General features: G+C 49.3%; 1 protein-coding gene across 5 annotated transcripts in view; it reads left to right on the top strand.

Moving 5' to 3' along the window:
- SLC1A2 (solute carrier family 1 member 2) overlaps positions 1 to 22,688 on the top strand; it is a 142,218-nt gene that overhangs the window by 37,779 nt on the left and 81,751 nt on the right. Inside the window, exon 1 of one of the 5 annotated variants that reach the window (XM_086677683.1) lies at positions 12,696 to 12,811. The exons of 3 other annotated variants lie outside the window; for them this stretch is intronic. In XM_086677683.1, the coding sequence (XP_086533809.1) occupies positions 12,804 to 12,811 (8 nt within the window). In that variant the 5' untranslated portion in view covers positions 12,696 to 12,803. Of the gene's footprint in view, positions 1 to 12,695; positions 12,812 to 17,431; positions 17,472 to 22,688 lie in introns of those variants that run through there. One more of the 5 variants, XM_086677682.1, reaches the window with a different exon arrangement.

A 22,688-nucleotide genomic window follows, 5' to 3' on the forward strand; every position in this document is an offset into this window, starting at 1 on the left:
CGGGTCAGTCAGCGTTTATGTCTTTTTTGGCCTTTCCTCTGCCTTTGGTGAAAGCTGTGTGATAGGCAGCAGTGAGCTGCTTTAAGATGGCTGTCTTCCTAGGAGGCAGGCAGGGTCCCCCGAGTGTCATGCGTGTCCTCATCCAAACAACGTTTCAGAATAATCAGTCCCTGAAGCAATACTGTGCAAAGGCATCAGGTCATTTCCACTTGAGCCTGTGTTTTCGGATCTGGGGACTGTACCCTTTTCTAAATCCACGTGTCGCTTTTCCTTGCAGAGTGTGGAATCCTGAACTGGGGCTGGAATGTGTTTTGGGGACGGGAGGCAGTGGTATTACTGATTATATTTCCAAGTGTGAAGCCGACGGACTGGGCACGGATTGAGGGGCGCTTGCCTGGTTCCACGTGGCTTCATTCTTCTGGCTGAAACCTACCAAGGGAACTTCTAAGTGCTGTGCTTATTTCATTTGCCCTGTGCAGGTGTTTTCGCTTAGAAATGCCCACTTAGTGAAACAGGCTGGGAACCCGGGTTTCTTAAAGGAAAACCCACGTTGGAATAAAAGAAAGGGGTGTATGCAGTTTCCTAGATAGTTAGATCACGTAGGCATCCAAAATAGATGAGGGAGGCCCAAAACAAAAGAAAACAGGCAAAACAAACAAAACAGACCGACCAGCAAGCAAAAACTACTTTACTTGTTTGGGGTCTAAATGATCTGGATTTGATAAATATGACAGGCAAAATCAATTGGAGAACAGCAAAAGCTTCGTGAATATGCCCGCTCAGGTCCATCTTGGAGGGTTACTTTTCAGGGGTTGCGGAGAGGGGGTTCATGCCTTCTTAGATGATTGATGATTTTTTTTTTTTTTTCCCATTGAGTGAGTTTTGCTTGGGAGCAGGTGAATGCAGAGAGCCTGGGCTTTGCCTATCAGGAAGATCTGGGCTTACATTGTGGTGGGGCTACCTAGCCATAAGTTATGTAACCTTTCTGAGCCTCAGCTACCTCATTTGCATGTAGAGTTGGTAATCACTCCCCTTCTGTACTGGTCAAATGGAGCGATGGACGTCGAGCATCTGTTACGTAGTGTGTGTTCTGTGACGTCCATACGGTTCACTCAGCATCCCACTCTGTGAGTTGAAGACAAACCAGAGGGTGATTGATAGAGCCAGCCCAATTTTGGTTGAAATAAAAAGGTCAACAAAGGAAAAGACGCCTATAGTCTCTCAAGACACACAGTTTCCCTGCTGTATTCCAACTATACGGCTGAATTGCTGTGTGACCTCGGGAAGCGGGTTAACCTCTCTGATCCTCAATTTCCTGATGTGAAATGGGAGTAATAATCACGGTTCCTTCCTCCTAGGGCTGTGGAGAGGATTACAGGAGCTAATGTAGGCAGAACATTCGCCTCCTTGCCCCACACATAGTTAGTGGGACCCATGCCTTTGTTTCTTCTTTACCCCTTTGGCTGCCAGCTATCCTGACCCTCATGAAGACACTTGGGGCTCCCTGGCTTGCCAGCTCCTCCCTGCGTGCCAAACCTGCTGCATTTCGGGAAGCTCACCCCTGCCTGCAAAGTAGTTCTTCAACCTCCAAGTGATTCAAGGCTTTTCTGGCCAGCGGCCATCGACGTGTGGGGGTCGAGTGGATTTGTAGAATAGCCACTGAGGATTTGAGTCAGAGGGAAGTACAATAGAGTTACATCTTGAAGCACATGGAAATCATCTGTTCTTCTGAAGCAGACCAGGTTTCTAAACCTAAGTGCTGCCAGCGTTTTTGTTGTTGTTATTCACAATTTAAAACAGATTTGATGTCAAATCAAGCTGAATACTTATTCACATACATAGGTGGAAACACTAGAATTACAAAGATCAACCCATTCGTTTATAAACTGAGAATGTCAGTGGTTTTGACCCTTTGGCCATTTGTATTTTTAGTTTTTTTTTTTTTCAACACTGAGTTAAAAAAAATCAAATCACTTTAGACTTAAAGAAGAATTGCAGAAATAATACAGAAAGTTCCTGGGTGCCCCTCACTTAGCTTCCTGTAATGGTAACATCTCACATAACCATAGGACATTGGTTAAAACCAAGCAGTTAACCCCACTCCAGTGTAGACCTTTCAGGTTCCCCCAGTTTTTCCCACTGAGGTCCTCTCGCTGTTCTAGGATCCAGTCCAGGATCCCACATTGCACTTCGTTGTTCTGTCTCCTCCCACCTGTGACAGTTTCCTAGGTATTTCCTTGTCTTTCATGACCTTGACACTTTCAAAGAGGACTGATTTGTTATTTTGTAGAATGCCTCTCAATTTGAGATTATCTGATATTTTCTCCAGTCCTACCTTCTTAGTTGACTGTTGTACATATGCTTCATTGCCCAGGCTGGGGATCCAGTGACAAATAGGGAGGTTCGAAGGCCTAATAAATTAGCGACTTATTTCTGAGACTAGCCTGGCTGGGTGTTATAGACCTAGATCCTGGAGGTTAAGAGTATGGGGATCCGAGTTCCATTACCTGCTTGCTCTGTGACCTTGTGAGTGTCACGTGACCTCTCTGTGCCTTAATGTATTCACCTACAAAGTGAGAATAATATGGAACTGACTTCTTAGGGTATGGGGTGAAGATTAAGTGAGTTAAAGCACAAAGTGCATAGAGCGGTGCCTTGTATGTAGTAATCACTCAGCCTATGTTAGCCGTTACCGCTGCTGTATCCTCCGCACTCCCGTCCCACGAAGTCCAGGTCAGGATGTCACTTCTGAGATCTGCACGTGGAGGTGTGGCTCCGACCAGAGTTGATGAGTATGCAGCACAGCGCTGGGGTTTGGGGATACAGTCCTCACGTCCCATCTAGAAAAACCATATCCAGCAGAGGGCTGAATCTCGGCTGCCAGGACCAAGTTCAGTCTCCAGAGCCTCCTGGCTACGTGCTTATTGCATGCAGACCCCTCTTCTGTCCTCTGCTTTTCTTTTCCTTTGGTTCGGCATTCTCCTGGGCCCCCCCACCTGGTGCCCTGTGTTCCCTGTGTCCCTCTCAGTTGGTATGAGTTGGTATGAGGCCCTGAGGCATGATGGTTGCACACCCAGCTTCTCGAGAAGGACTGGCTGGGTTTGATTCCCATCCCTAGCACTTAAAAATGTACTTAGATCTCTGTGCTTGATTGGTTGGTTGATTGATGGTCTCTAAAAGGAGCTAATGCTAGTAATACGGTCAAGGTGACAGGCTTTATTCTCTGTGAGTCACCACTGTAAATGTGACCCCTGTTGTTTTATTTAATCCCCATCACAGCAGTGTGGCATAACTATTAGCCCGATCCCATTTTATAGATGAGGAAACCGAGAAACAGAAAGTTTAAATAACTTGCCCAAGATCACAGAGCCAAGATGTGGAGCGGTCGAGATTCAAACCCAACCTGGCTCTGGAGCCCCATGGGGTCTCAGAGGGTTTCTGCGAGGGTTAAATAAGATAATCTATATAAAGCACTTAGCAAAGTGCCTGGCTTAGAGTTAATGCTCAGTAAACTTTAGCTATTATTAATCCCATGATCTGATTTCTGTTTCTGTGGCTTGTGGTTTACGTGATTCTGGGATGCAGCTTCTAAGTGTTTGCTCACTGACTCAGCACTCTGCACTTTGGGCAATGGGCACCTTGCTCAGTTCCCAGACCAGAGTACCCCTGCCCGTGCTGTGCTGCGTTGGCCCTACAGCCCCCCGCCTAGCAGATGGGGTCACTCCCAGCCCTCCACCTTGATACAGCTCAGCCTGCAGTCCTCCGTCTGTTTCTGATCTGCTCAGTTCCTGGTGCTTTCACTTTTCTTCCACTCAGTTTCACCTTGCACCTCCAACCTTGGCTTTTGCTTCTCTGTCGCTGGTTTCGGGCTTCTTCCCCTAGCCCGCAGCCTGGCCTCATGCCTGCCGCGGACCAGCCACTTCCTGTCCCCGTGCTCGGTCCCTGGGATTTGTCGTGTGGCCCAGTTTGGGGCAGGTCCTCGTGACTGGCATCCCCGCTAGGTCTGCCCGACTCGACAAGGGGCTCACTCCTATTATGGAAGTAGCAGCACTTGGCTGTGGGCCTTGAAGTCTGAAAGAAGGCATTCAAGGAGAAAAGAGTGCAGAAGGACAGCTGCAGGAGGGACAAGGCAGGAGGTGGCCAGCATTTTGTTCCCTGGTCCCGGGAAGCCCTTTACCTCCTTCCGTGGCTGGAGGCCCCTCGTGTTCCCCTAGGCTCTGTGCCGGTCACCATCTGTAAGAGGAGGCCTTCCCTATGCCCCGGACACAGCTTAGGTCCCGCGTCAGTGGTTCCTGCTGCTTCTGAAAGTCACAGGCTTGGATCTCTGAGCAGGCGGTAAGGCAGGCGGGCGTCCTAGGTGGAGTCCCCGTGCCCTGCCACACTGCCTGGGCTTTCCTCCCAAACCACCGTGCGCTAAATGAACTCAGGCACGTTGTTGAAATCCTCCGTGCCTCAGTTTCTTCGTCTGCATGATGGAGACACTAAGGGCACCTCCCTCACACAGTGGAGCCTGAGACTCTGATGGTTACCTGAGCGTCTTTCATTTAGCAAGAAGCTGAGCACATGAATGTCGCTCGGTGTCCTTCTGAGAGCCGGGCAAAGAATTTAAGGAGGATTAGTGACGCCTCAGGCATCACCACAAATGGCGCTTACCCCACAGACCTTACAGGAGGGCACTTTGCAAAGAGTTTTCCTTTGCAAAGAGTTTTCCTTTGCAAAGAGTTTTCCTTTGCAAAGAGTTTTCCTTTGCAAAGATTTTGAGGCATCATTGGCATATTCTCTAATGTGGCGGTGCTAAGAAAAACAAAGCCGCAGGTTCACATTCCGCCTCTCGGGGCCAGGCAGCCTCGCATTGCTTCACAGATGCGGGCTCTAACCCGGTAGCCACCGGCCACCAAGGTCGTATGAGAAGGGCTGGGGAGGGAAGGAGACCGAGCCACTGGTAACCGAGGACCACAGTAGATGCTCGTCCAGGTCAGTAGGAGAGGGGTACGTGTGAATCGTGGCCACGTTGGTGTCATATCCAGGTGGTGAGGGGAGGCCATAGACAGGAGGCAAATGAAATGGTAGGAAGCAAGGAAATGGGACCCCTGCGGAGGCGTCAGTGGTAAGAGAGGTTTAGTTACTTTGCCAGAGTTGCCCGGCGGCACTGGGCGAAGCAGGACTCAAGCCTGTATCGGACCGGCTACAGTCTGTGCTGTTAATAACGAAACCGTACTGCGGTCAGGATCCAGGCGCATGATACAGCTTTATTCCAGGTGTGAGGTTGATGTCCTGATGAAATGAGAGATGATTTCAGGGGGCACAGGGGACGATTGGGGGTGCACCGATGACAGATTAACATCGCATCATATGGTGAGACGATCATTTCCTTTTCGGATTCTTCAGTCTGGTTATGACAAGGTTAAAACAGGTGCGGCTGTGTTTTGCTGCTGCCCTGAAACCTTTCAACCTCCCTTGAAAACAGAGAGAGGGCAGGGGCGCCTCCGTGGCTCGGTCAGTTGAGTGTCCAACTCTTTCTTTCAACTTGGTTCGTGATCTAGTGGTTCACGGGATCAAGCCCCATGTTGGGCTCCCGGTTGATGGCGCAGAGCCTGCTTGGGATTGTCTCTGCCCCTCCTCTGCTCTCTTTCCTCCCCCCTAGCCCCTCATTCTCTCTCTCTCATTTTCAAAATAAATAATCTAAAACAACAACAACAGTGGGCAGGCAGCAGAAGCCTCAGCGAGCGGGACCTAGCTGAAAGTCAATAAAAATGTTTATTGTCACGTTGGTTTTCACACCCCCTTCTATTCATCAGTGGTACTGGTTTTCCATTGACAGTAGTGTAAAAATGCCTCTCAGGGTGCCTGCATTTAGGGACAAAGAATTGGTGAGTGTTAGGCACTATTAAGTACGTAATAGCAGAGATGGCATTCAGTTGTGGCAAAAATAGTGATGTTGCCGCTGTGGGTGACTCAAGCCTGTGAAACGCTGTGACAGACCGTGAGTAGTTTTCAGCCTGATGCGTAGCACGTGCTGCATATTCAGTAAATGTCAAGGACAGAGGGACGGGAGAATGCACCTGTCTTCTTCCGACCCACGAGAAGGAGAAAGGAAAGGAGCCGTTTGTAACCTGGATGAGACAGTCTTTCCCTTGAGAGTTCGGGTCTGAATTTAGCTTGTTCTCAGGGCTGACGGGTCAAGTAGGGGAGGGAGAAAAACGGCGGCTCCAGATGGTGGAAGGGACTTCCCCCAAGGTCTCCCGGCCAGCGTGGCTAATGCTTTCATTTATCTCCAGGCCAGGATCCTCATCTTCGGTCTCTTTTTCCCCAAAGAGCCACCGGCCCTGAACTGGTCTGGGTGGTAAAACCCAGGCAGCTCTGGGTCCAGTCTACCAGTGTCTGGGTGCTCACCAATTCTCAGCCCTGCACAAGGCGCCATGAGGGAAAGGGAAGACAATAGTCATCTACAAGTTCAAGGAGACAGGGCTGGGCTGTATGATTTTGCCCTTAGACAAATATAATTTGCAACGTATATAGCCCAGCTCTCCTACAATAGAGTCAGTGAGAAAGGTCCCCTGGAAGTAACAAGCCCTGTATCGGTCAGCTTTCACCAGGTCATGCTTCTGTAACAACAAGCCCCAGATCTCTGTGGCTTACAGCTACGACGTTTGTTTCTTGTTTCTGTTACATCTGGCTGCAGGACACCGGTACTATCCTCCATGGGGGACCCGAGCTAAAGAAACAGCCCCCCCCCCCCCCGGGGCCATGCCTCTCTCGTAGCAGAGAGACGAAAAGGGCAATGACAGAACTATGCGAAGGTTCCCGATGCTTCTTCCGGGAGGGATCCTATGCTACTTCTATTCTGTGTTGGTCTGGGTTCCTAGGAGAAAGTTCTAGGTCAAGGATTCCAACATGAGTAGCGTATTTAGGAGGTGCACGAAACCTACCTGGTAGGTAAGTGGGGAAAGTGGAAGGCAGCCAAGAGAGGGTGAGTTATCGAGTCTGCTAGCAATGAAGGCAACTCCCACTTAATCCTGTGGGGAAATTCTCAAGAGACGGAACAAGCTACATGCTCAGAGTTGTCCTCTTGAGGAACAAGGGAGCTGGTGTATCCACACATTCAAAACTGCCCGGGAGTGGCTGAGGGCTACTCCCGGGGGGTTGAGTTCCCCAGCCCTTCTGGCCTGCGTGGGGGCAGAGTCACCTCCCCACTTCTGAGAAAGCCCTCAGTCAAAGAGATGCAGACCCTGGGAGGCGGAAGGTGGCTGGAGTGTACTATACTGAGAAGGCAAGGAAGGTGGGCAGGGCACCCAGAGCATCCAGAACAGGACCTCGTGCTATCGGCCAAAGGCAGCCGTGAGGCACGGCGTGTCTTTAGGGATAGGGGAGGTATACTCTTCCTGCAGAGGTGCTGCAAATATTTGGGGACCAAAACACACGTTGCTGCGGGTCCTGAGCCCTGAGTATGAAGGCAGTAAACTCTTTGGTCAGCCTTGTGGGTGCGGCTTAACTGAGAGCTACTGGGTAGACCAGGGGCTCGACCTCAGCACCATTGACATCTTGGGCTGGATAATTCTTTGCCAGGGAGCGGCTGTCCCTGTGGATCGTTGGGCATTTAGCAGCGTGGTGGCCTGTTCCCATGAGCGGGTGGGTGGCCTGTTCCCACAATTCCCTGTGGGAGTTGCTAATTCCCAACGAATTGAAATAAGTTGTAGGTGCCTCGTCTAATGGAGGTTGCTCCCCGTCTAATGGAGGACTCTGTGTTGGAAATATGTAAAGGATACAGAAATAGTTTAGGAGTGGGAAGCATCCATTGTGTTGAGGGCTGCGGATGGTCAAGAGAGACTGTATAGAGGCAGAGATAGCTGGGTAAGGTTTTGAAGGATGAAGAGGAGTCTTCCAGAGAAGTGATCCCCACACGCAGAGGTTAGCTAGAGGCTTTGATGATTGTAGTGAATGCTATAATAGCTAACTGGAGATGCTGACCACAGGGCCTTGTCACAGTCAGAAAGACCAGATTTCAGGACTGTAGTTAAACCAGCTTTACCATGTGGTCAATCATGTATAAGGAGCAGTTCCAAGAGCTTGGGGGGGCTCTTAGAGGAGGTGCCCGAATGGCACATATACGACTTCCCCTCAGAGGGACCAGAGATGCCTTTGCTCTGTTATTTTGGTCAAGAAAGAAGTCCAATTATTACTACAGTCTCCCTCAGTTTCATTTCCTGTCCCGGCCGTTGTGATGTTCGTAGCATAGCATTGTGCAAAGAAAACTGGATATGCCTTCATCATTTCACCTCTTTACCTCCGTTTTTATACCAGTTAAATGGGGACCATCAGGTTCTCTCTCTTGCCAGCCTCACAGTCTGACACTAACCAGGCAATGAAATTACATAGCATCACTCATGAGTTCAGATGGATCTGGTTTCAATCCTGCTCTGCCGTCCACCGGGTCTGGACTTCTCTGACTCCATTTTCTCAGTGTCCCATCTGTAAAATGGGCATGATACCCACCCTTTGGGATTGTCTGGAGGACTAACCTGTGCTCTGTCTACAAGCTCTCAACCCTGCCCTTGGCAATAGGAATAAATGATAGTCATTACCATACATATTATAAAATAGATTGAATTTGCATGATAGCTAACTTGTATTGAGTGCGTGTTATGCCTCAGGCACCATTGGACATAGGGGTCTGAATGTATTAACCCACAGGTACAACAGCTATTGTGATCAGCTCCATTTTACCTATGAAGAAACTGAGGCACAGAGTGATTATGCAGTCAGTGAGTGGTACTCAAATGCCAGCAGACTGTCCGAACAAGTAATTGCCTCGCTGAATTGTTTTGTGCTTAACATTTCCCCATAACTTTTTGAAAAGAAATCAAGGGCTTAGCTATAGAGTTCCTCTTACCAGATTATTAGAGCCAGTGTAGCCACCACTGGGTAAATGAACTTTTCTCCCTGTTGGCCGAAGGTCCTTAACACATTTACAGAATATTAATAAGAAGATGGTGAGCAGAGATTTATTTTTAACCACAGTATCTGAATTTGCTTCTCAGCCCGAGTCTACTTGGGTGACTGATGAATCGCCCCAACGTGACCCCTTCCAGAAGTCTGTGAGAGCGACACAAAGGGGAACTTTCAGCTGCTTAACTGCCCCCCTCCCCCTGCAGCTCCCACCGGTGTCCCCCCACCCCTCCCCGGGCTATTGAAAGGAAATGCTGAGACGTTGTTTGTCAGCCTCCTGGACACCAGCTCCAGAACAGCAGGGGGTTTGTCTCCTCTCCCTTTGGATCAGGGACACATATGGTATTCTTGGTGTCGGAGGGAGCAGAATCTCTGCCAAGAGCTGCTTTGAAATCCAGCCTCTGTGTGCAGAGTGGCAGCGATGGTAACCAGCGCAGGGCCCCAGTGTCTCGGGGACACTCCATCTGCCTGTGCCCTGTCGCTTGCTAAGCTCTCATGCCCGAGAGCCTCTCTTTGCAGGAAGAGCAAATAGAACTCAGAACTCGGGGAGGGTGCGGACGAGCCGCCTGCTGCGTGCAGGTCTGCATCTGGGTCCCATCCTAGGGGCTCCCCGGAGGAGGAGTCAGGGAACGAAAGGTGCTGACGCTCCTTGGGTTCGAGCCACTTTCTGCGTGCGGACACCATGCCTGGGGTTTCTCCCGTCTCCAGCTCAGGCCCTGGTGCCAGTCCTTGCCGGCCACATGTCGTGGGACAACTTGTTTTCCCTCTCCCTGCCTCGTCTGGAAGGTGGAGATAATAATTCCATGCAGAGGGTTGCTGGAAGCTTTCAGCCCAAAGCCCCTGGCTCACAGAGTACCCTGAGTGTTAGTTCTTCTGTCGGTCGCTTTGAGCTTTGAGATGGACCCTGGGGGAGCTGGCATCCTAAGGCCCCACCGCTGGGAGGGATCTTTAGGCACCCTCTGGTTCTGATTCCCGAACAGTATTTGAAACTCTCCGATGAGCCCCTATTTTACAAATAACAAAAACTCTTGGCAGCCCAGAAAAAGAGGCTTCTGTAGCAGCTTTGCTCTCATTAGCTGTGTCCTGGGCTCCAGCTGGGCCCCCTTCCTCGCTGCCAGGGCTCAGCCTGCTGCCTGCCTCCCCCTCGGCCGTCCACGGGTCTCCGGCAACCTCAGAACATTCTGAGGCAGAATGGGAGCGCTGCTCGGGCTGTGCACGACTAATTGATCAGCCGGTTGTCTTTCTCTTCACGACGCCCCAAAGGCGGTTGTGCCCTCTCCATGCCTCACCCGTGCCCACCCCTGCCTTCTCCGCTTCTCCTCCTTCCTCACACGTTCATGCCCCTACAGACGTCGTAACCCCCTCCAGGGAGAGGCAGGGTAGTACGGTGGTCATGGGTGCTGGCTCAGGATCCGACTCTGAGGGTTTGAATCCCAGCTCTGCCAGTGAACTGCTGTGCGAACGTGGGCAGGTTGCCCAGCCTCTCTGTGTCTTCTGGCCTTAGAGATGGGAATAACAGTAGTGCCTACGCCTTGGGGTTGTTGAAGGAGTTAGACAAGGCCAACACATGCACAGCCCTCCGAGTGGGCCCAGAACATAGTGAGTCTTCCATGAAGGTTCGCTGTGATAAATGTCGCCAAGGGAGGATTAGATGTGGCAACTAGAAGGACTTCAGTAGTAGTCAAGCTACTGGGGAGAGCTGAGACCTTGCTGTGGATACACCACGGGTTCTATTGGCAACTCTCAATAGCAAAGCTGTTCAAAGGACATTGAGGGCTCCTAAAGGCAGTGGCTGTTTTGCCCAAGAAATATATCTGTGCAATGAATCAATAAATAATAATTAATCATGATAAACAATAATGATGACAATCAATAATAATAGTTACTGTGTGTTGCATGCTGTTGCATGTACATTGACTGATTTAATTTTCAATTTTTGTAACAATCCTATGAGATATTATCATTACTATTATTTGAAAAAATTTTTTTAATGTTTATTTTTATTTTTGACAGAGACCGAGAGAGCATGAGCGGGGGAGGGGCAGGGAGAGAGGGAGACACAGAATCCGAAGCAGGCTCCAGGCTCTGAGCGGTCAGCGCAGAGCCTGATGCGGGGCCCGAACTCGCGAACTGTGAGATCGTGACCTGAGCCGAAGTCGGACGCTCAACCGACTGAGCCACCCAGGTGCCCCTCGTTACTATTATTATGCCTCTTGACGAACGGGATATTTGAGGCCCCGAGTTGTTAAGTAATCTACCCAGAATCACACATGAGTGCTGGAAGTGGGCTTAAAATCTCAGGTGGAGTTCCCAAGATGTCCTCTGCCTGCTGTATACTTATCTATGGTAGCGATTAGGAACCAAATAGAATATCAGTCCTTTTCCAGATGCAGTCGTGCTTGCGAAAATTTCAGATTGGGATTGAAACGGCTCCGAACTGGGCCATAAAGAGCTTGTGAAAGAGCCACGGATGTGGGGAAGGGTGTACATAGTGGATCAGGACTTCAGGATGTGGGGCTCCTGCAAAGGCCCAGTTATGGGGGGCTCCACGTCCGATTATCTGCAAAGCACGTGGAGGTCTCCTGTCTGGCGTGGGCGATGGGCCAGCTAGCCCCCTGGCCCCTTCCCCACCTGCCATCTATCCCAGTTGAGAACTGAGGTTCCATTCTCTATACTAAACTGCAGCCAGAGTACTAACTCAAGGCTGCCTGCATCCTCCTAAATCTTTTGACTGAAAGCCTTTACTTATTTCTCTACAAAAATAAGTCCAACTTACAGCATTGGTTCGGGGCTCTCTCGGTGTTTATATAGCAGATCACTGCTTCCCAGAGTGTGTTCCTTGGACCACCGAATCTATGCCACGTCTATAGTTTTTATGTAAGAAAAATAAAACACACAAAAAGTAAAGCGTGTTCTGGGCTCCAGGGACTTTGCGTAAGGCTTGGTCGAAAACGTTTCTTTCCTACTGAACTTCTCAAAGCCTTGATACGCCAACAGACTTCGTGAGTCTTCAAGGATGAGCAGCTCTTTCCAATCTTATTTGACCCCTTAACCTTTATATCAAGGGACACTTGGGGGGATTAGTGTCCTGAGGGACACATTCTGAGAATTGGCGCTCTAGTCCACGGATGCCGTTGAAGGTGACTTGGGGACTGGTGTTCACATCTATCTGAAAACAATAAGTTGACCTTTGATTTTACACTTCATTAGAAAACGAAAGAGTCCATGAATAAATTAAGCTAAAAGAACATGTAGAATTTAAGTACAGAGAAAGGATTGGAAGCCTGGAACATCTCCGGACCTTAAAAGGAGTGGGCCCCTTTCATTTACACTGGCGGTTAGAAGTTAAAGACACAGTACTTTGATGAGTCTGGATTAAATGTCAGGGAGCGAGGCTACAGGGATGAAGTGGTTAATGACCACGGATGGCTGCAAGGCTGGATGAGGGAGGAAGGGGGTAAGTGCGGAGGGAGAATCATCTGGGCTCAGGGCCCTCCTGGCGATCTGCTGGGAGAGCCACATGGAAATTGCCCAAACCTGGCGAGGAACAGCTGTAGTCCTTGCTTAAGGAGAGGAAAGGGCCATCAAAGGGCTAAGATGATCCTGAGAGATCTTTCACTTGCATAATTACACAACATTCAAACAAACACTTAGCGACCTTGAGTTCTCCAGCCAAATGACGGCGGTCAATAGGACAGCTCTCCAGCCAAATGATGGCGGTCAATAGGACATCAGAACGCTGGTTAGGTAAACTTTAAAGCACCCGACAGATTTTCCTCTGAAGTACAGCAGGACCGTGATGGAAGAGAGAGCTCACTGCAGTGCTAGGTGGCCAGCGCGTTCCTGGAGACGAGAAGATGGTCAGGTCAGAAACCTTGGGTAGGGTGGGGGTGGACAGTGAGGGGGGATGAGAAGGAGGTAATCACTATATTCCTGGAGAAAAAGGAGAAATGGAAAGGTGGAACAACAGGTTATTATAAAATACTTATTAGAGCCTCCTTTGGTATGGAACTTGGCAAAGAGACTTGCTTTTCCCACGGGCTGAAGTAATGTGAGCTTCCTCCTGTGAACTAGGTTCTCTCTAGACATGTAGTTTCAGAGAAAGGAGGAGTAAAAATTGGAAAGTGTAATCTGCTCATCAGAGAAATCATTGGCTCTGAAATGACTCAGGATGGTGAATAAAATGTGCAGGTCCTGGAACCCTAGGCACATGGTACGCTTCTCGATGAATAGGTGTTGAATGACTCAGTGAATGAATAAATGATATTTGTATCTTTCCATATAGGACCCCCCCCCTTTTAAATGCTGGTTTAAATGACCCATTGATAAGATGGTTAGTCATGAGCTGGCAAAGTTGTATCTTTTACCAAAATCATCATCTGTGATTGCATCTTGAAGAACTTAAGCACCCAAAAGTAGGAGACGTCATACCTACTGGCTTTGTCTTCTGCATTCAACCTCAGACTCTTTCTAGAGGTTCTCACATTCCTGTCTTCAGCAATCACTGCTGAAGAAATCGGTCCAGATAAAAATCCACGAATCCCAGCTCCGCCATTTACATGTTGTTTGAAACTATTTCCATTTGCAAGTTACCGAATCATGTGAGGGACTTCATTAAGTTCGCCTTGTCAACCAGTTAATCCTGCTGCAAAAGCTCTTGGGTCCACATATTCAAAGGCAAAAGTGTTAAGTGATACGGTGCTGTTACCTGTACTTGGTGTGGTGGGAAAGCCAGCAGGCTTGGTTTCCGTGGTGGAAAGACACTTTCTGATATTGCTAAGCGCGTAAGGTATTTTGTTCAACGTTCTACCCCGCGATCCTTTTAAGTGTTTCTTCTTGCAACACAGAGTGTAGGTGTTACAAAGACCACCAGATACGTTTGCTGTTTCTCCCTTTCAAGTTATTGCTTTTTTTTTCCCTCCAGAAGTGGAAAGAAGATGGCTGATGGTCATTCAGCCCTTTGATGCCTATCTATCGAATGTTCACTAGATTTGGGGAACAGGTTTCGTGTTTATCAGAATTGGGACCATATTCAAACATCCTATCCTTTGAAGTGTTGATTTCTGTGTTCAGAAGCCCCAAAAAGATGATTTTAAAAAGTAGTAAGTCCAATGAAGTAGACGCTGCTGACAGCAGTCATTCGGGAAATCACAAAGTGTGGGAAAGTTAGATTTTGAGGGAGGGCTTTCTACATGTGCTTGGCACTGTGGCTGATCTGAAACTGTGAAAACCCAATGCTTTTCCTTTGTTACAATAGCGTAAATGACTTAGCCTGTTCACATTTTGGCCCATTTCTCCTCACTGTTTAAAACGACTTCCTTGAAGTTCATTTGTTTATAGTTTTGTTTACAGGCTGCTCATATTACGATTATGAAAGTTCTATATGCTCATGGCAGAGAATTGCTAAAATATTTAAAAGGATAAATAAGGGGGAAAATGTCAATCTGTGAACCAGAGGTCGGCACTCTTGCAATGTGTCTCCTTGTGGTCATAATCTACGACCATATGTATTAGAGATCATGCTGTATTCCTTTCCTCTTATATCTGCTTCTGATGCTGCCAATCCCTCCTTTGTGAAAGAAAAGGGAACCTAAAATTCTTTTCCTATGAGTTCTTATTCTAAACTCCCTTCTTAGGTCCACTATGACACGGTGCGGGCCATGTGTGGGACCTGCTTTATGCCCAGCTTCATAGAAAGGCACTAGGTTGCCATGTGGGAATATGGATAAGAAATTACATCTCTTGATATCTCTGTTCTACTTTACCACTGCTGCGGCATCATTTGCTTAACCTTTGCCATGACTGAACTGGGTCGTTTCCAATTTCTGTATTTTATAAGGAGTGCTACAATTGGCCATCTGTGTCTGAATTGCATTTATTTTTTCTGGGAGATTGTTCCATGTACCATATTCCCAAGATCGGATTACGAGGTCTGTGAATATAAAGGTTTAAAATATTTGTTACCTGTTTCCAGAATTACTAAATCCAAATTAATACAGCCACTCATGCCCGCCCTTTTTGGTGGTGGTGTTTACCAAGGATTATTGAAAGGAACTTGTGATCATCTGAGATGAGAATCTGTCATTTTTCTTCTAGCTTTATGTTCGAGACTCAGATGTACTCATGAAGCACAAAACCATTGAGATTCTTATTGTGTTCCTAACTGGAGATTTAACATTGGGGGGCAAAAAAGGCCCAATCCTGCCCTCTCTGGGGGTGCAGTCTAGTGGGGGACGGTGGACATTGATCTATGACACAGATCAATAGGGGAATTAGACTTGGTCTAGATAGGTCAGGGAGGCTTCCTGGAGGAAGCAATGTTTGAGCTAAGATCAGAACAAGCAGGAGACTGTGAGAGAGGAAGAAGGTGGGACACAGCCTCTGTGCATTTGGAGGAACAACTGGGGTGGCAAGCCTCTGCTAAAGAGAGAGGTCCAGGCGGCTTCATCTGCTCCCACCAGAAGGTTTTCTTCCTTCCTTCCTTCCTTCCTTCCTTCCTTCCTTCCTTCCTTCCTTCCTTTCTTCTTTCTTTCTTTCTTTCTTTCTTTCTTTCTTTCTTTCTTTCTTTCTTTCAAGTTTATTTATTTATTTTGAGAGAGAGGGAAAAAGCACAGGTCGGGGAGGGCAGAGAGAGAGAACCCCAAGCAGGCTCTGCATTGTCAGCACAGAGCCCAGTGCGGGGCTCGAACCCACGAACTATGAGATCATGACCTGAGCCGAAGCCAGACGCTTAACCGACTGAGCCACCCAGGCACCCTTTCCACCAGAAGGTTCTAGGACAGCTGCTTTTACTCCATTCTAAATCACCCTTGGTTGTAAGCTGTACAAACAATTTAATAATAGTTTTTTTTAAGTAAAAAGAGAAACACCATGTATCCCAATTATAGAGATTTTAAAACGTTTTTTTAAAAAAATGTATATATATCCTAGAACCAAGGAAACAAAGTATCTAAATTCGAGTGTCCAGAAATTTCACAAATTCTCCAGCTCAGCCAATGATCCTATTGTCCTTGTGGTTTAAGTGAAACCACCTGAAAGCCCCATCCCCCATGCAGGGGGCCTGGGAGACTCTCTTCCCATTCCGGGGATGCCTGGAAGCGAACGTTTCTCCAAGGCACCTCCATTCGGAGGGAGAATATTCTCCATGACATCACGCACTGCTCAGGCTGCTGTCCACCCCCCTCCCTTGCTCCCGGGGAGCTGTTTTGATCCCCTGCTTCCCTAAGTTCCACGGCCTAAAGATGGCAGATGCTGCAGGCGTAGCCGACTTTATGGAAGGTCTGAGCCTCAAGGGAGGTGGCGGGGTGTGTGTGTGTGTGTGTGTGTGTGTGTGTGTGTGTGTGTGTACCGCAGAACAAGATAGCAAGTGGAGTGCAGTGGAGCCTTGGGCATTTCTGTACCGCCGAGTTTCTTCAAGATGGGCTCAGAGTTTCAAAACCCAGCCCTGCCACTTGCTATATCACTGTGGACAGCTCACTTGACTTTGGGTGCCTCAATTCCTTCCCCCGTCGAATGGAGATGAGAGTACTACCTACCTGACGGGGTTGTGGAGGGTCTAGAGGACAGCGCTTGCTTGGAAGGATACCCGCAGTAAGTGCTTTGTAAATGTGAGCTATCATTACCATCGACATTATTATTACTGCTATTATTAGTGCTGTTAGTATTATGGAAGTTCCCTTGGCCACTCCTCCCAGCTGGGATAGTCTTCATTGGCCACGGTTTCCTTCCATGGCCTCCCCTCTGGACTGATAGGGCCTCTTGCTCTCTGCTCCAAAGCCTCCCTTCCTTCCTTTGCCGCCCCCATATTCCCATTTATTTCTCCTGCAGTGCAGTTTACCCACCACATTAGCTTACCCCCAACCCTCTCACCTAATCCATGTAGTGAAACATGCCCACTAAAGTGCATTACAAAACAAGGGCTCCTGGGGCGCCTGGGTGGCGCAGTCGGTTAAGCGTCCGACTTCAGCTCAGGTCACGATCTCGAGGTCCGTGAGTTCGAGCCCCGCGTCGGGCTCTGGGCTGATGGCTCGGAGCCTGGAGCCTGTTTCCCATTCTGTGTCTCCCTCTCTCTCTCTGCCCCTCCCCCGTTCATGCTCTGTCTCTCTCTGTCCCAAAAATAAATAAACGTTGAAAAAAAAAAATTAAAAAAAAAAATAACAAAACAAGGGCTCCCTCTGTTCAGTCCTGCACGTGCTGAGACATTTTAAGAGCCCTAGCTGGGGGGTGACAGTACTGCGGGGGGTGGGGGGGAGATATCCTACCCATCCTTTGCAGAAACCCAGCTGGTTCCTCGGGAGGCAGTACCGGAGTGGCTTCTAGAAAGTCAGGCTTGGCAAACGGTCAGGATGAAAATGCCTCCTCTCTGTGACCTCTGAGGCTCGGCCAAGGCAGGAGTGGATAAAGAGCTAACCTGTCCCGCCTGCCAGCCAAAAATAGGCTGACTGCGTCACAGGGCTTTCGGTAATTAAACCTTCCCTCTGCAGAAGGCACTGGAAGGACTGGAAAGGCGCCATGGACGGGTTAAGGTAATTCACTCCCCATGCTGACATGCTCTCAGTATCAGAGGCAGGCTTGAAACCCGAGTCGTGTTAGACAGAGGTGTAAATGCATAACCAGGGCACGATGTGTGAGCTGCAAGGTGACGGAGCATGTGCCAATGACGTGACTTACAGACGAAGAAGTTCTTTGTCTTTACTCTGAGTCACGTAGACTGTGTTTTTGGAGGCAGGAGGGGGAGGCTATCAACTTATTTTTAACTTTTTTGGTTTCTTATTATCAAGGTGAAACATGTTTGCTGTAGAAAGTTTGAACATAAAGGAGAGAATCAATAAGGAAATAAAAAACCATCCATTGTCCTACCGTTACAGACAGCCACTGGGAACCTCTTGTTTTTGTTTTTGTTTTTCATCTTGATGATACAGTGTACAATTTTTCTAAGATGGTACCATTTTCGTGAAGTTTCTGTCTTGGTTTTTAAATGTACCCACAAAGGCTCACAGTGATGTTGTGTCTCATGAGGTCGCTAAATACTACTTGGAAATCAGACTGTTTTTAGCTTCCTAACTTCATGGCCAGGGCCAAGGGGGGGGGGGGCAGATGACAGTCACACGTGTCTACAGTGGTAGGAGAACCTGCTGGTCCGGAGTGTTCACGGTCCCAACAGGAACTGACGTGCCTGCCCTCTGTGAGAGTAGAGATGTGCCCGTCACTCGGGCAGGTGGAGAAGGGATGTGAAGCGTTACACAGTGAGTAGAGCCTGGCCCCCTGAGGAAAGCGTTTCTGGTTTGGATTCTGTCTCTGCCACTAACCAGTTGCCTGACTTTGATTGACCTACCCCGCCCTCTAAACCTCAGTGGCCCCGTCCATCGAGTCGAACTAATGATAACACCTATTTCATTAGGTTACTGACAGTACCTACCTCGGAGTAAGTACTCAGTGTTAGTGGTCATTGGTATATTATTATGATTAATTTCTCCAATGGAGACCAGATCACGATTCCGTTACATGAGAGCTGTGGGTAGATTGGTTCACGCGGTAAAGAAGATCTCTAAAAGGAAATAAAAATGTTGGCAGGCTTCTAGTACGTTTTCCCAGAGAGGTGGTAAGTTCAAGATTTAGGGTAGTCGAAAGAATGGAATCTTAAGGCTCTTTCCATTACGTACCTCCAATGCCTGGTGGCAGGTCACTCGCCCCAAGGTTCGGACCAGACCAGAGACAGACTCCAGCCCCAGCCAGGCATCTTCCCAATCAGGCTTGACAGGGCAACTAAGAGTATTGGAATAAATCATCAAAAGATTTGCTGCTTCAGCCAAGCTCTTTAGAGTTGTAAATCAAAAGGCTGGGAAACCATTTTATCTCGGTGTGCATTTTTGGAAGGATCTCCAGGCACCTGGGGTTCAAGCCTGGCTCAGGTCGGGAGCTGGGAAGCAGCTGAGGTGGTTTTTTGGAGACCCTGGGCGACTTGCATTCTTTCTTTACTCTCTCTCTTAATCTGGGGGAGAACACCTGTATCTTTTGGGTTGGGAGGATTGAGAGAGATTAAGTCTGTGATGTGCCTAGCACCATGCCGTATTCACTGTCTGCTCGATAAATGGGGATCCTATCATCCACCCGCCCCCCAATCCTGCAAGATAAGAACAAGGTAGAAGAAGACAGTCTCGTGGTTGTTTCATCTATAAATAAGGAACTGGAATGAGAAGGGCCCATGGGAGTTAAAGCCCTGCTCAGTCTCTGGAGATGTCCTCTTCTCTTTTGATTCAGTGTGCATTTCCTAAAAGCCAGGAGTGAGTTTCTAGTATTTCCTGGAACATCTTGGCAGATAGCTCTTGCCTGTGCCGGGCACTGTACTGAACCCTTCACCATACCGGTCTCATTCAGGGTTTCCTAGAGGACAAGAACTGAGGCTGAGAGACGTTAGGAAACTCACCCCAAGTTTCTTAGCTGGTAAGTTGGCGGAGCTGGGATTTGAACCCGTGTTGTGACCATCCCAGGTATGTGAATCTCTAACTGCACAGGACTTCCGCCCCTGCTGGCAAAGATAAGTGCAGAACAGACTAGAATGGCCTTTTCCGCTGCTAAACTGTAAGCCCCCGGAGCCCACGAGCTGTGCGCTACCCCCCTGCACCCTCCCAGGTCTGCAGCAGACAGGAAATTGTGGGTGAACGTACTGGAAATCCAAGCATCTGGGTTAGGCCTCCTTTAAAATGCAGATATCCTATGAGGAGTAAGCACATTTGATACTTTCTTTGCTCTGCAGAGATGAGCGTTTCCGCGGGTCGCTGAGTGGCTGTCTGGAGGGAAGGGCGCTGGAAATCTAGAAGGGAGGGGCCTTTCTTCTCTTCATTTTCCCCCAAAAGGAAGGGAGGGAGAGGAGCTGACGTGAGGAGGACACATCCACAGGCTTCACAAGAAAGAGCCACGCAAACACCTGATTTCCGGGCCCCGGGCGCTTGCCAGACGAGGTTTGGAGGTGTGTAGGCCACACAACGAACCCACGTTGCTAAGGACTCACGGACAGTTCCGGCTTCCTCCATCATTTCCTCTTATTTCTTGTTCCTGGTGGCCTGTGGGATTCCCGTGGATTCCCTGGGCACTTTTGATTCCTCCCTGATTCTCCCTTCTCATGTGGCCTTGGCTTTAATCTTTGTTTTCATCTGGATGGCCCATCCCTTAGTTCAGGCCTCGTACGGGGCTGCCCGGGCTCCTGCGGCACCCTCCGGTTCACGTGCCTGGTTCTCACCTCGCTCCCGGCACCTCCCAGCCTCACCTCCCACGTGCAGCCCGCCTGCTTCTCAACTTCGCCTTTCCCTTCCCGCCGCTGAGCCACGTTCTCCATTTCCTCTGCCTGCTGCACCCGCTCCCTTTCTCTCTCGCCGTTAAAAGTCGGCCTGGAGTCTTCCAGACTGAACGCACACGCTTCTCCTTTGTGACGCTGTCCCCAGCTTTTCTGTCAGTCTCTTTGTCTTCCTAACTCCGGGAGCAGAGATGGGTGTCTGTACTGGCGTTTTCTGGCAATTGTGTATTTCCTTGCTTACCTCCTGGACCATAACTTCCCACCTGTTTGCTTTCCTCCCCATCCAGTTCGGGAGTTCTTTAAATGAAATGTGTCTCTCTTATCTACGGACTGTCCAACCCATGTGGGGCACCCTACTGAGGGTTGGGGGGCAGCCAAGAGGAATATTGGGTTTGCTCATCATCAGTACTCGAGGGGAGACCCTCAGAGGGAGAGTCGGTTGGCCCAACCCAATTCTAGACAGTTCTTTCACCAACCCCAGGAGAGGCCAAGCCAGGCATGCCTCTGCTTTTTTCCGTGTCTCTTTTGGTAAAAGCAGATGCCTGAGGAATGCTTTGGCTTAGCCTGTGAGCCCACTCCTAGCGAGACTCAGCTCATGCATTCCAGAATTCACTGGCTGTGTTAGGAGCAACGCCTCTTGCAGAGCAGTGCTGGGATGCAGCCGGGGCCCAGACCTGTCACAGGGACTTTGGCACAGGGCAGGGTCAGGATGGAAGGCTGGAGGGCTGGCTTCAAAGGAAGAGGCCCTTCCTGCCGCTTCTGCACTCTGAAAGCTCACAGCGTCCAGCTTCTTTGTCGTCCCTTCTCTCGGGAACAGATGAGTTTGATCATTCACTTAGCAAACATTTGCTGAGTATCGTAATCTCTATTTCCTCAGTGCCCACGTGGCACAGCCCCTGGCACGAGACTAAATGCGACAGTCTCTGCTCTGCGTGAGTCCGCATCGAAATAAAATAAATGCAAATTGCTGGAAGCAGGGAGGGCCCATATGGGCACATGGGTGGCCACTCCTCAGTTTTGTGTCCGTGGCAGATATTTGCTCATCGATCATAGAACTCATTCTCTGTGAATCTGGATTCAACTTCAGAATCCATCTCAACCCACTGGTCCAGGCAGCCAGCGTTACTGGATTGGACTTTGCCCGTGAGGTGAAAGGGGCTTGGAACCACTCTTGTCTTAAAGGTGATCTGCAGGCCACTGAGATAGAGGGAAAGGGCTCTTGTCGCGGTGAGTGGTTGCATCTGTGCAGGGCAGACTGGGAGACCCCTTTAGTCGGAGTGCTTGAGAGTAACAGTGCTGGGGGGGAAGCCCCCTAGATTGCTCCTGGGAACCCCTTCATGCCCCTCCTGCTCCCTCATGGTGTTTTCCTGCGTTTTTGAGGATTCTTCTTCCTCCTTCTTCCCCACAGAAGTAGCTGTTATGCAAGATTCAACTCTTAACCTCCGTAAGGTCTTTTTTTCTTGCCTGTTCCCTTGGGTAGAGAACAAACGAAGTGTTAACTCTCAAACTTTGTCTTCACATGTGTCTTTTTTTCCCCCCACGTCTGGACTCCTTCCTTTGGCCTCAGAGCACCTGATCTGAGCCTGTTTGTCTTTCCAAGTCCCTGCAGGGTCTCCGTTCCTCGCCTGTGGAACGTGCCTCTGCCGTGGGCACACGGGCTTCCCCCAGCCTGGGTGCCGGCCGTGTGGAGTCCGGCCCCCACGCTTTGCTCATCCCCTGCCCCTCGCCTCTGCCTGCGGGTCTCAGCTGAACTGCCGTTACACCTGGAAATCCCTTCCTGACTTCTCCAGGATTTCAGAAGAGAACAGTGCCGCTGGCTCAGGTCATTCAGTCGTTCAACAAATAGCTCCTCAACACTTCCAACGAGTCCCCAGTGCGGACAAGGTGAAACTGCCCTCGAGGAGCCTACAGTCTGGTCCCATGTCTGTTGTCAGTTGTGCTTGCTTACGTGCTCTGTCTCTGCCAATAGACCAAACCCTTGTGGTCAAAGGCTGGGTGCCAGTCATTATATCCCCCTAGTCCCGGACATATACTGGATCCTCAACACATCCCGATGGGCTGAAAAGTGGCTCCTTGCTCTGTCTGTTTTGCTGTCAGGTCTGGTGAATGTGTAGTCCTTCAGTGGGGCTCGTAGCCTCCACGGCCTGTTCTTCCTCCCGTCAGCCCTCCCAGCCTTTGTGAGCCCACGGAGGCGAAGAGAGGGAACCTTCCCTGCTCCGTGCTACGAACCCAGGCAGCAGGAGCCGGGCTAGAGATGGGCCCCTCAGATGGAAAGTAGACGTAGTCGAGATGCATTAAGAACCTGGGTCAAGGTTTGAATTCTAGCTCCTCAGCTTTATTACTTTGAGCCCTAGGAAAGGACCTTCATTTCTCTGTGCCTTGGTTTTCTCACCTGCAAAATGGGTCTTAAAATAATGTCACCTTTGTACAACGGTTATGAGGTTTAAGT

The sequence above is a fragment of the Puma concolor genome, chromosome D1 (assembly GCF_028749965.1).
Source record: "Puma concolor isolate L17-30 chromosome D1, mPumCon1.1.hap2, whole genome shotgun sequence".
In the NCBI taxonomy this organism is placed as follows: domain Eukaryota; kingdom Metazoa; phylum Chordata; class Mammalia; order Carnivora; family Felidae; genus Puma; species Puma concolor.